The sequence below is a fragment of the Myxine glutinosa genome, chromosome 3, assembly GCF_964187855.1.
Source record: "Myxine glutinosa chromosome 3, kmMyxGlut1.1, whole genome shotgun sequence".
Classification (NCBI taxonomy): domain Eukaryota; kingdom Metazoa; phylum Chordata; class Myxini; order Myxiniformes; family Myxinidae; genus Myxine; species Myxine glutinosa.
Window position 1 is genome coordinate 184,767,764 of NC_136263.1, and position 13,572 is coordinate 184,781,335.

The 13,572-nt window shown below is 34.8% G+C and overlaps 1 protein-coding gene across 2 annotated transcripts in view; it reads right to left on the reverse strand.

Moving 5' to 3' along the window:
* Positions 1-270: 270 nt before the first annotated feature.
* LOC137417150 (uncharacterized) overlaps positions 271-13,572 on the reverse strand; it is a 57,917-nt gene continuing 44,615 nt past the window's right edge. The window contains exon 2 of one of the 2 annotated variants that reach the window (XM_068102944.2): positions 271-2,470. In XM_068102944.2, coding sequence (XP_067959045.2) covers positions 567-2,470 — 1,904 coding nt within the window. In that variant the 3' untranslated portion in view covers positions 271-566. The remainder of the gene's footprint in view (positions 2,471-13,572) is intronic. The other variant, XR_013622909.1, reaches the window with a different exon arrangement.

Here is a 13,572-nt window from a genome sequence, read left to right on the forward strand (position 1 = left end):
ATTGCCTCAAAAAGGGAACCATGCTGATTGTCATGGAGCCCGCAAGGCTAACCCCTGCTCTAGCAGGGAAAATGGCCTTGGAAAGGGAATATTTTTTTGTCTCTCTCTCTCACTCTGTCATGACGCTGACTTCGTGAAGGTGGGGGTACATCATGCTGGATGTAGGGGATCTCTGGGTCACTTCTGCGAGATCGATCGGCTGACTCCATGCCAACTGTTTGTTTCTGGTTCGAAAGAACTGTCCGGGGCAATACAACAACAACAACAACAACAACAACAACAACAACAATAGCCAATCGTTCCTAAAATGTTAGTTGGTGTGCTGACTTGTCTCTCAACTATTCAACACAAAAAGTTAAATGGGTCGAAATACAAATAAAAGTTATCAGTTCATCAGTAACACAAAACAATGCTATATATGAGCAAAAGTCCAACCTCGTGGTCATTGAATCAATGGTACACTCAATGGCCCCAAAGTGTGCGACGCACCAGTGAGCACAAGTGGGTTTTTTTGCTTATTCGAATGTTTTTTTAGAAATATCTGAGAATATCTACTGAAAACGATCTTAGCTTTTTTGAGTTGCTTGTGCAGGAAGCTCTTTTGATGAAGGAAGCTCTTTTGATGGAGGCAGCCCTTTTGATGGAGGCAGCCCTTTTGATGGAGGAAGCTCTTTTGATGGAGGAAGCTCTTTTGATGGAGGAAGCTCTTTTGATGAAGGAAGCTCTTTTGATGGAGGCAGCCCTTTTGATGGAGGCAGCCCTTTTGATGGAGGAAGCTCTTTTGATGGAGGAAGCTCTTTTGATGGAGGAAGCTCTTTTGATGGAGGAAGCTCTTTTGATGGAGGCAGCCCTTTTGATGAAGGAAGCCCTTTTGATGAAGGAAGCTCTTTTGATGGAGGAAGCTCTTTTGATGAAGGAAGCTCTTTTGATGAAGGCAGCCCTTTTGCTGAAGGCAGCCCTTTTGATGAAGGCAGCCCTTTTGATGAAGGCAGCCCTTTTGATGAAGGCAGCCCTTTTGATGAAGGCAGCCCTTTTGATGGAGGCAGCCCTTTTGATGAAGGCAGCCCTTTTGATGAAGGCAGCCCTTTTGATGGAGGCAGCCCTTTTGATGAAGGAAGCTCTTTTGATGAAGGAAGCTCTTTTGATGAAGGAAGCTCTTTTGATGGAGGCAGCCCTTTTGATGGAGGCAGCCCTTTTGATGGAGGCAGCCCTTTTGATGAAGGCAGCCCTTTTGATGAAGGCAGCCCTTTTGATGGAGGCAGCCCTTTTGATGGAGGCAGCCCTTTTGATGGAGGCAGCCCTTTTGATGAAGGCAGCCCTTTTGATGAAGGCAGCCCTTTTGATGAAGGCAGCCCTTTTGATGAAGGCAGCCCTTTTGATGGAGGCAGCCCTTTTGATGAAGGCAGCCCTTTTGATGAAGGCAGCCCTTTTGATGGAGGCAGCCCTTTTGATGAAGGAAGCTCTTTTGATGAAGGAAGCTCTTTTGATGAAGGAAGCTCTTTTGATGAAGGAAGCTCTTTTGATGGAGGCAGCCCTTTTGATGAAGGAAGCTCTTTTGATGAAGGAAGCTCTTTTGATGAAGGAAGCTCTTTTGATGGAGGCAGCCCTTTTGATGAAGGAAGCTCTTTTGATGAAGGAAGCTCTTTTGATGAAGGAAGCTCTTTTGATGGAGGCAGCCCTTTTGATGAAGGAAGCTCTTTTGATGGAGGCAGCCCTTTTGATGAAGGAAGCTCTTTTGATGGAGGCAGCCCTTTTGATGAAGGAAGCTCTTTTGATGAAGGAAGCTCTTTTGATGGAGGCAGCCCTTTTGATGAAGGAAGCTCTTTTGATGAAGGAAGCTCTTTTGATGGAGGCAGCCCTTTTGATGGAGGCAGCCCTTTTGATGGAGGCAGCCCTTTTGATGAAGGAAGCTCTTTTGATGAAGGAAGCTCTTTTGATGAAGGAAGCTCTTTTGATGGAGGCAGCCCTTTTGATGGAGGCAGCCCTTTTGATGGAGGCAGCCCTTTTGATGAAGGCAGCCCTTTTGATGAAGGCAGCCCTTTTGATGGAGGCAGCCCTTTTGATGAAGGCAGCCCTTTTGATGGAGGCAGCCCTTTTGATGAAGGAAGCTCTTTTGATGGAGGCAGCCCTTTTGATGGAGGCAGCCCTTTTGATGGAGGCAGCCCTTTTGATGGAGGCAGCCCTTTTGATGAAGGCAGCCCTTTTGATGGAGGCAGCCCTTTTGATGAAGGAAGCTCTTTTGATGGAGGCAGCCCTTTTGATGGAGGCAGCCCTTTTGATGAAGGCAGCCCTTTTGATGGAGGCAGCCCTTTTGATGAAGGAAGCTCTTTTGATGAAGGAAGCTCTTTTGATGTAAGTATCTCTCTTGTATAAGGCAGGGTGATGATGATAAAAGAGAAGATCATCAACAGCGCAACAAAAATCTTCAGTAGTTTCAATGAACAGTTTATGTCATCCAGAAGTTTTCTTCCTGTTAAAGAAGAAGAGAAATATCAATAATCTTAAAGAAATTATTGTAAAATCATCCCCAACTGATAATTATTCCGAAACACTTATTATCTCAAGAAATGCAACAAAATTATTTTATACTTTTGAGTTGCATTTCAGTTTTTTTTTTTGTTTTTTGTTGCACACAAGATCGAGGCTCGTGAAAGAGCTGACATTAATCACAAAAAAAAACGGACACATAAAACATATAATAAGGGTAACGGTAGACAAGATGGGGAGAGAGGGGGAAGCACACAAGGAAAACATTTGAGAGCAGGGACATCGGGAGATCTGTGGGAGGGAGAGGGCTTGGGGAGAGGAGGCGTGGGGATGGGGGGTGTTGGGGGGGGAGGGGTGTGAGAAGGGGGGCTGGGGGGGAGAAGGCATGGGAATGGGGAGAGAGGGGGAAGCACACAAGGACAACATTTGAGAGCAGGGACATCGGGAATGTGTGGGAGGGAGAGGGCTGGGGGGAGGAGGCATGGGAGTGGGGAGAGAAGGGGAAGCACACAAGGACAACATTTGAGAGCAGGGACATCGGGAATGTGTGGGAGGGAGAGGGCTGGGGGGAGGATGCGTGGGAATGGGGAGAGAGGGGGAAGCACACAAGGACAACATTTGAGAGCAGGGACATCGGGAATGTGTGGGATGGAGAGGGCTTGGGGGGAGGAGATGTGGGGATGGGGGGTGTTGGGGGGGAGGGGTGTGAGAAGGGGGGCTGGGGGGGAGAAGGCATGGGAATGGGGAGAGAGGGGGAAGCACACAAGGACAACATTTGAGAGCAGGGACATCGGGAATGTGTGGGAGGGAGAGGGCTGGGGGGAGGAGGCATGGGAGTGGGGAGAGAAGGGGAAGCACACAAGGACAACATTTGAGAGCAGGGACATCGGGAATGTGTGGGAGGGAGAGGGCTGGGGGGAGGAGACGTGGGAAGGGGGGAGGGGAGGAGTGGGAGAAGTATAAAACACATGGACACTGCAAGGACTTCCAGGAAAGAAGTTGGCATTTCAAAAAAGTGGATCTGGCGTGAATAAACGGGGATGGTGGTGAAAATCTGTTTTAAAAACCTGGAGGGAGGAGTGGGATTGAAGACAGTGAGGGAGTTTGTTCCAGAGGTGGGAGAAAAGAGGAATGAAAGAGTGAAAGTGAGCAGAGAGTCAGTTCAAAGCTTGCTAAAGTAAATCACAAAATCTTTAATGCTTTCCTCCTGCTCAATGTTAATATAACAAAACCCAACGTTTGTTAATCGATCGATATTGCCTCAGCAAGTATCAAAGAGGTAGTTGGGCAGATCGAGGCACAGCCCTTTCTCTCAGGTACTTTCCAAATATTTTTCAGAGGCTTGGTGAGCCATTCCAAGTAACAATCCTTATCCTCGACACATATCCTTGAGTACCCGCTTACTTGCGAAATCCCTAAAATAAGTTGTTGGTCTATGATGACCCCAAAAATATTTCGTGGTTTAATTCAGTGACTGATATGCAAATCCTCTTAAAATTTCAAGTCAATCAGATAAAAATTGAGCATTTTAGAAATTCGGCTGATGTTGACCTTTTGGCCTATGTTGACCTTAAAATCAAGAGGCTTCTCAATTGTGACGACCTCTACAACTTGATGAAGTTTCATGACGATCGGTTTAGAATTGTGACCTGAAGGTGAGTGACAAACAAACAGAGACAGACGAATAGAAACGCAACCGACCAATATACTTGAAAAATCTTCGATTTCGCAAGTAACAAACAGACAGACAGACAAACAGACAGCAAAACAAACAGACAAGGGAGAATATATAACCTCCATCCAGGTTATATATTTCTGGATAAATAACCTGGATGAATATATAACCTCCATCCAGGTTATATATTTCTGGATAAATAACCTGTATGAATATATAACCTCCATCCAGATTATATATTTCTGGATAAATAACCTGGATGAATATATAACCTCCATCCAGATTATATATTTCTGGATAAATAACCTGGATGAATATATAACCTCCATCCAGATTACATATTCCTGTATAAATAACCTGGATGAATATATAACCTCCATCCAGATTATATATTCCTGGATAAATAACCTGTATGAATATATAACCTCCATCCAGATTATATATTCCTGTATAAATAACCTGGATGAATATATAACCTCCATCCAGATTATATATTCCTGGATAAATAACCTGGATGAATATATAACCTCCATCCAGATTATATATTCCTGGATAAATAACCTGTATGAATATATAACCTCCAACCAGGTTATATATTTCTGGATAAATAACCTGTATGAATATATAACCTCCATCCAGATTATATATTCCTGTATAAATAACCTGTATGAATATATAACCTCCATCCAGATTATATATTCCTGTATAAATAACCTGTATGAATATATAACCTCCATCCAGATTATATATTCCTGTATAAATAACCTGGATGAATATATAACCTCCATCCAGATTATATATTCCTGGATAAATAACCTGTATGAATATATAACCTCCATCCAGATTATATATTCCTGTATAAATAACCTGTATGAATATATAACCTCCATCCAGATTATATATTCCTGTATAAATAACCTGGATGAATATATAACCTCCATCCAGATTATATATTCCTGTATAAATAACCTGTATGAATATATAACCTCCATCCAGATTATATATTCCTGGATAAATAACCTGGATGAATATATAACCTCCATCCAGATTATATATTCCTGTATAAATAACCTGTATGAATATATAACCTCCATCCAGATTATAAATTCCTGTATAAATAACCTGGATGAATATATAACCTCCAACCAGATTATATATTCCTGTATAAATAACCTGTATGAATATATAACCTCCATCCAGATTATATATTCCTGGATAAATAACCTGTATGAATATATAACCTCCATCCAGATTATATATTCCTGTATAAATAACCTGGATGAATATATAACCTCCATCCAGATTATATATTCCTGTATAAATAACCTGTATGAATATATAACCTCCATCCAGGTTATATATTCCTGTATAAATAACCTGTATGAATATATAACCTCCATCCAGATTATATATTCCTGTATAAATAACCTGGATGAATATATAACCTCCATCCAGATTATATATTCCTGTATAAATAACCTGTATGAATATATAACCTCCATCCAGGTTATATATTCCTGTATAAATAACCTGTATGAATATATAACCTCCATCCAGATTATATATTCCTGGATAAATAACCTGGATGAATATATAACCTCCATCCAGATTACATATTCCTGTATAAATAACCTGGATGAATATATAACCTCCAACCAGGTTATATATTCCTGTATAAATAACCTGTATGAATATATAACCTCCATCCAGATTACATATTCCTGTATAAATAACCTGTATGAATATATAACCTCCATCCAGATTATATATTCCTGTATAAATAACCTGTATGAATATATAACCTCCATCCAGATTATATATTCCTGTATAAATAACCTGGATGAATATATAACCTCCATCCAGATTATATATTCCTGGATAAATAACCTGTATGAATATATAACCTCCATCCAGATTATATATTCCTGTATAAATAACCTGGATGAATATATAACCTCCATCCAGATTATATATTCCTGTATAAATAACCTGTATGAATATATAACCTCCATCCAGATTATATATTCCTGTATAAATAACCTGTATGAATATATAACCTCCATCCAGATTATATATTCCTGTATAAATAACCTGGATGAATATATAACCTCCATCCAGATTATATATTCCTGGATAAATAACCTGGATGAATATATAACCTCCATCCAGATTATATATTCCTGTATAAATAACCTGGATGAATATATAACCTCCATCCAGATTATATATTCCTGTATAAATAACCTGTATGAATATATAACCTCCATCCAGATTACATATTCCTGTATAAATAACCTGGATGAATATATAACCTCCAACCAGGTTATATATTCCTGTATAAATAACCTGTATGAATATATAACCTCCATCCAGATTACATATTCCTGTATAAATAACCTGGATGAATATATAACCTCCATCCACATTAAATATTCCTGGATAAATAACCTGGATGAATATATAACCTCCATCCAGATTATATATTCCTGGATAAATAACCTGGATGAATATATAACCTCCATCCACATTAAATATTCCTGTATAAATAACCTGTATGAATATATAACCTCCATCCAGATTATATATTCCTGTATAAATAACCTGGATGAATATATAACCTCCATCCAGATTATATATTCCTGTATAAATAACCTGGATGAATATATAACCTCCAACCAGATTATATATTCCTGTATAAATAACCTGGATGAATATATAACCTCCATCCAGATTATATATTCCTGTATAAATAACCTGTATGAATATATAACCTCCATCCAGATTACATATTCCTGTATAAATAACCTGTATGAATATATAACCTCCATCCAGATTATATATTCCTGTATAAATAACCTGGATGAATATATAACCTCCATCCAGATTACATATTCCTGTATAAATAACCTGTATGAATACATAACCTCCATCCAGATTACATATTCCTGTATAAATAACCTGGATGAATATATAACCTCCATCCAGATTACATATTCCTGTATAAATAACCTGTATGAATATATAACCTCCAACCAGATTATAAATTCCTGTATAAATAACCTGTATGAATATATAACCTCCAACCAGGTTATATATTCCTGTATAAATAACCTGTATGAATATATAACCTCCATCCAGATTATAAATTCCTGTATAAATAACCTGGATGAATATATAACCTCCAACCAGGTTATATATTCCTGTATAAATAACCTGTATGAATATATAACCTCCATCCAGATTATAAATTCCTGTATAAATAACCTGTATGAATATATAACCTCCAACCAGGTTATATATTCCTGTATAAATAACCTGTATGAATATATAACCTCCATCCAGATTATAAATTCCTGTATAAATAACCTGTATGAATATATAACCTCCATCCAGATTATAAATTCCTGTATAAATAACCTGGATGAATATATAACCTCCAACCAGGTTATATATTCCTGTATAAATAACCTGTATGAATATATAACCTCCATCCAGATTATAAATTCCTGTATAAATAACCTGGATGAATATATAACCTCCAACCAGGTTATATATTCCTGTATAAATAACCTGTATGAATATATAACCTCCAACCAGATTACATATTCCTGGATAAATAACCTGGATGAATATATAACCTCCAACCAGGTTATATATTCCTGTATAAATAACCTGTATGAATATATAACCTCCAACCAGATTACATATTCCTGGATAAATAACCTGGATGAATATATAACCTCCATCCACATTAAATATTCCTGGATAAATAACCTGGATGAATATATAACCTCCATCCAGATTATATATTCCTGGATAAATAACCTGGATGAATATATAACCTCCATCCAGATTATATATTCCTGGATAAATAACCTGGATGAATATATAACCTCCATCCACATTAAATATTCCTGGATAAATAACCTGGATGAATATATAACCTCCATCCACATTAAATATTCCTGGATAAATAACCTGGATGAATATATAACCTCCATCCAGATTATATATTCCTGGATAAATAACCTGGATGAATATATAACCTCCATCCACATTAAATATTCCTGGATAAATAACCTGGATGAATATATAACCTCCATCCAGATTATATATTCCTGGATAAATAACCTGGATGAATATATAACCTCCATCCAGATTATATATTCCTGGATAAATAACCTGTATGAATATATAACCTCCATCCAGATTATATATTCCTGTATAAATAACCTGGATGAATATATAACCTCCAACCAGATTATATATTCCTGTATAAATAACCTGGATGAATATATAACCTCCATCCAGATTATATATTCCTGTATAAATAACCTGGATGAATATATAACTTCCATCCAGATTACATATTCCTGTATAAATAACCTGTATGAATATATAACCTCCATCCAGATTACATATTCCTGTATAAATAACCTGGATGAATATATAACCTCCATCCAGATTACATATTCCTGTATAAATAACCTGGATGAATATATAACCTCCAACCAGGTTATATATTCCTGTATAAATAACCTGTATGAATACATAACCTCCATCCAGATTACATATTCCTGTATAAATAACCTGGATGAATATATAACCTCCATCCAGATTACATATTCCTGTATAAATAACCTGTATGAATATATAACCTCCAACCAGATTATAAATTCCTGTATAAATAACCTGTATGAATATATAACCTCCAACCAGGTTATATATTCCTGTATAAATAACCTGTATGAATATATAACCTCCATCCAGATTATATATTCCTGTATAAATAACCTGGATGAATATATAACCTCCAACCAGATTATATATTCCTGTATAAATAACCTGGATGAATATATAACCTCCATCCAGATTATATATTCCTGTATAAATAACCTGGATGAATATATAACTTCCATCCAGATTACATATTCCTGTATAAATAACCTGTATGAATATATAACCTCCATCCAGATTACATATTCCTGTATAAATAACCTGGATGAATATATAACCTCCATCCAGATTACATATTCCTGTATAAATAACCTGGATGAATATATAACCTCCAACCAGGTTATATATTCCTGTATAAATAACCTGTATGAATACATAACCTCCATCCAGATTACATATTCCTGTATAAATAACCTGGATGAATATATAACCTCCAACCAGATTATAAATTCCTGTATAAATAACCTGTATGAATATATAACCTCCAACCAGGTTATATATTCCTGTATAAATAACCTGTATGAATATATAACCTCCATCCAGATTATAAATTCCTGTATAAATAACCTGTATGAATATATAACCTCCAACCAGGTTATATATTCCTGTATAAATAACCTGTATGAATATATAACCTCCAACCAGATTATAAATTCCTGTATAAATAACCTGTATGAATATATAACCTCCAACCAGGTTATATATTCCTGTATAAATAACCTGTATGAATATATAACCTCCATCCAGATTATAAATTCCTGTATAAATAACCTGTATGAATATATAACCTCCATCCAGATTATAAATTCCTGTATAAATAACCTGTATGAATATATAACCTCCAACCAGGTTATATATTCCTGTATAAATAACCTGTATGAATATATAACCTCCATCCAGATTATAAATTCCTGTATAAATAACCTGTATGAATATATAACCTCCAACCAGATTATATATTCCTGTATAAATAACCTGGATGAATATATATAACCTCCAACCAGGTTAAATATTCCTGTATAAATAACCTGTATGAATATATAACCTCCATCCAGATTACATATTCCTGTATAAATAACCTGTATGAATATATAACCTCCAACCAGATTATAAATTCCTGTATAAATAACCTGTATGAATATATAACCTCCATCCAGATTACATATTCCTGTATAAATAACCTGGATGAATATATAACCTCCATCCAGATTACATATTCCTGTATAAATAACCTGTATGAATATATAACCTCCAACCAGATTATAAATTCCTGTATAAATAACCTGTATGAATATATAACCTCCATCCAGATTACATATTCCTGTATAAATAACCTGTATGAATATATAACCTCCATCCAGATTACATATTCCTGTATAAATAACCTGGATGAATATATAACCTCCAACCAGATTACATATTCCTGTATAAATAACCTGTATGAATATATAACCTCCATCCCGATTACATATTCCTGTATAAATAACCTGTATGAATATATAACCTCCATCCCGATTACATATTCCTGTATAAATAACCTGTATGAATATATAACCTCCATCCAGATTACATATTCCTGTATAAATAACCTGTATGAATATATAACCTCCATCCAGATTACATATTCCTGTATAAATAACCTGTATGAATATATAACCTCCATCCAGATTACATATTCCTGTATAAATAACCTGTATGAATATATAACCTCCAACCAGATTATAAATTCCTGTATAAATAACCTGTATGAATATATAACCTCCATCCAGATTACATATTCCTGTATAAATAACCTGTATGAATATATAACCTCCATCCAGATTACATATTCCTGTATAAATAACCTGTATGAATATATAACCTCCATCCAGATTATAAATTCCTGTATAAATAACCTGTATGAATATATAACCTCCATCCAGATTACATATTCCTGTATAAATAACCTGTATGAATATATAACCTCCAACCAGATTACATATTCCTGTATAAATAACCTGTATGAATATATAACCTCCATCCCGATTACATATTCCTGTATAAATAACCTGTATGAATATATAACCTCCATCCAGATTACATATTCCTGTATAAATAACCTGTATGAATATATAACCTCCAACCAGATTATAAATTCCTGTATAAATAACCTGTATGAATATATAACCTCCATCCAGATTACATATTCCTGTATAAATAACCTGTATGAATATATAACCTCCAACCAGATTATATATTCCTGTATAAATAACCTGTATGAATATATAACCTCCATCCAGATTATAAATTCCTGTATAAATAACCTGTATGAATATATAACCTCCAACCAGATTATATATTCCTGTATAAATAACCTGTATGAATATATAACCTCCATCCAGATTATAAATTCCTGTATAAATAACCTGTATGAATATATAACCTCCATCCAGATTACATATTCCTGTATAAATAACCTGTATGAATATATAACCTCCATCCAGATTACATATTCCTGTATAAATAACCTGTATGAATATATAACCTCCATCCAGATTATAAATTCCTGTATAAATAACCTGTATGAATATATAACCTCCATCCAGATTACATATTCCTGTATAAATAACCTGTATGAATATATAACCTCCATCCAGATTATAAATTCCTGTATAAATAACCTGTATGAATATATAACCTCCATCCAGATTACATATTCCTGTATAAATAACCTGTATGAATATATAACCTCCAACCAGATTATAAATTCCTGTATAAATAACCTGTATGAATATATAACCTCCATCCCGATTACATATTCCTGTATAAATAACCTGTATGAATATATAACCTCCAACCAGATTATAAATTCCTGTATAAATAACCTGTATGAATATATAACCTCCATCCAGATTACATATTCCTGTATAAATAACCTGTATGAATATATAACCTCCATCCAGATTACATATTCCTGTATAAATAACCTGTATGAATATATAACCTCCATCCAGATTACATATTCCTGTATAAATAACCTGTATGAATATATAACCTCCAACCAGATTATAAATTCCTGTATAAATAACCTGTATGAATATATAACCTCCAACCAGGTTATATATTCCTGTATAAATAACCTGTATGAATATATAACCTCCATCCAGATTACATATTCCTGTATAAATAACCTGTATGAATATATAACCTCCATCCAGATTACATATTCCTGTATAAATAACCTGTATGAATATATAACCTCCATCCCGATTACATATTCCTGTATAAATAACCTGTATGAATATATAACCTCCAACCAGATTATAAATTCCTGTATAAATAACCTGTATGAATATATAACCTCCATCCAGATTACATATTCCTGTATAAATAACCTGTATGAATATATAACCTCCATCCAGATTACATATTCCTGTATAAATAACCTGTATGAATATATAACCTCCATCCAGATTATAAATTCCTGTATAAATAACCTGTATGAATATATAACCTCCATCCAGATTATAAATTCCTGTATAAATAACCTGGATGAATATATAACCTCCATCCAGATTACATATTCCTGTATACATAACCTGTATGAATATATAACCTCCATCCAGATTATATATTCCTGTATACATAACCTGTATGAATATATAACCTCCATCCAGATTATATATTCCTGTATAAATAACCTGTATGAATATATAACCTCCATCCAGATTATAAATTCCTGTATAAATAACCTGTATGAATATATAACCTCCATCCAGATTATAAATTCCTGTATAAATAACCTGTATGAATATATAACCTCCATCCAGATTACATATTCCTGTATACATAACCTGTATGAATATATAACCTCCATCCAGATTATATATTCCTGTATAAATAACCTGTATGAATATATAACCTCCATCCAGATTATAAATTCCTGTATAAATAACCTGTATGAATATATAACCTCCATCCAGATTACATATTCCTGTATAAATAACCTGCATGAATATATAACCTCCATCCAGATTATAAATTCCTGTATAAATAACCTGTATGAATATATAACCTCCATCCAGATTATATATTCCTGTATAAATAACCTGCATGAATATATAACCTCCATCCAGATTATAAATTCCTGTATAAATAACCTGTATGAATATATAACCTCCATCCAGATTATATATTCCTGTATAAATAACCTGCATGAATATATAACCTCCATCCAGATTATATATTCCTGGATAAATAACCTGTATGAATATATAACCTCCATCCAGATTATATATTCCTGTATAAATAACCTGTATGAATATATAACCTCCAACCAGGTTATATATTCCTGTATGAATATATAACCTCCAACCAGGTTATATATTCCTGTATAAATAACCTGTATGAATATATAACCTCCAACCAGGTTATATATTCCTGTATAAATTACCTGTATGAATATATAACCTCCATCCAGATTACATATTCCTGTATAAATAACCTGTATGAATATATAACCTCCATCCAGATTACATATTCCTGTATAAATAACCTGTATGAATATATAACCTCCATCCAGATTATATATTCCTGTATAAATAACCTGTATGAATATATAACCTCCATCCAGATTATATATTCCTGTATAAATAACCTGTATTAATATATAACCTCCATCCAGATTATATATT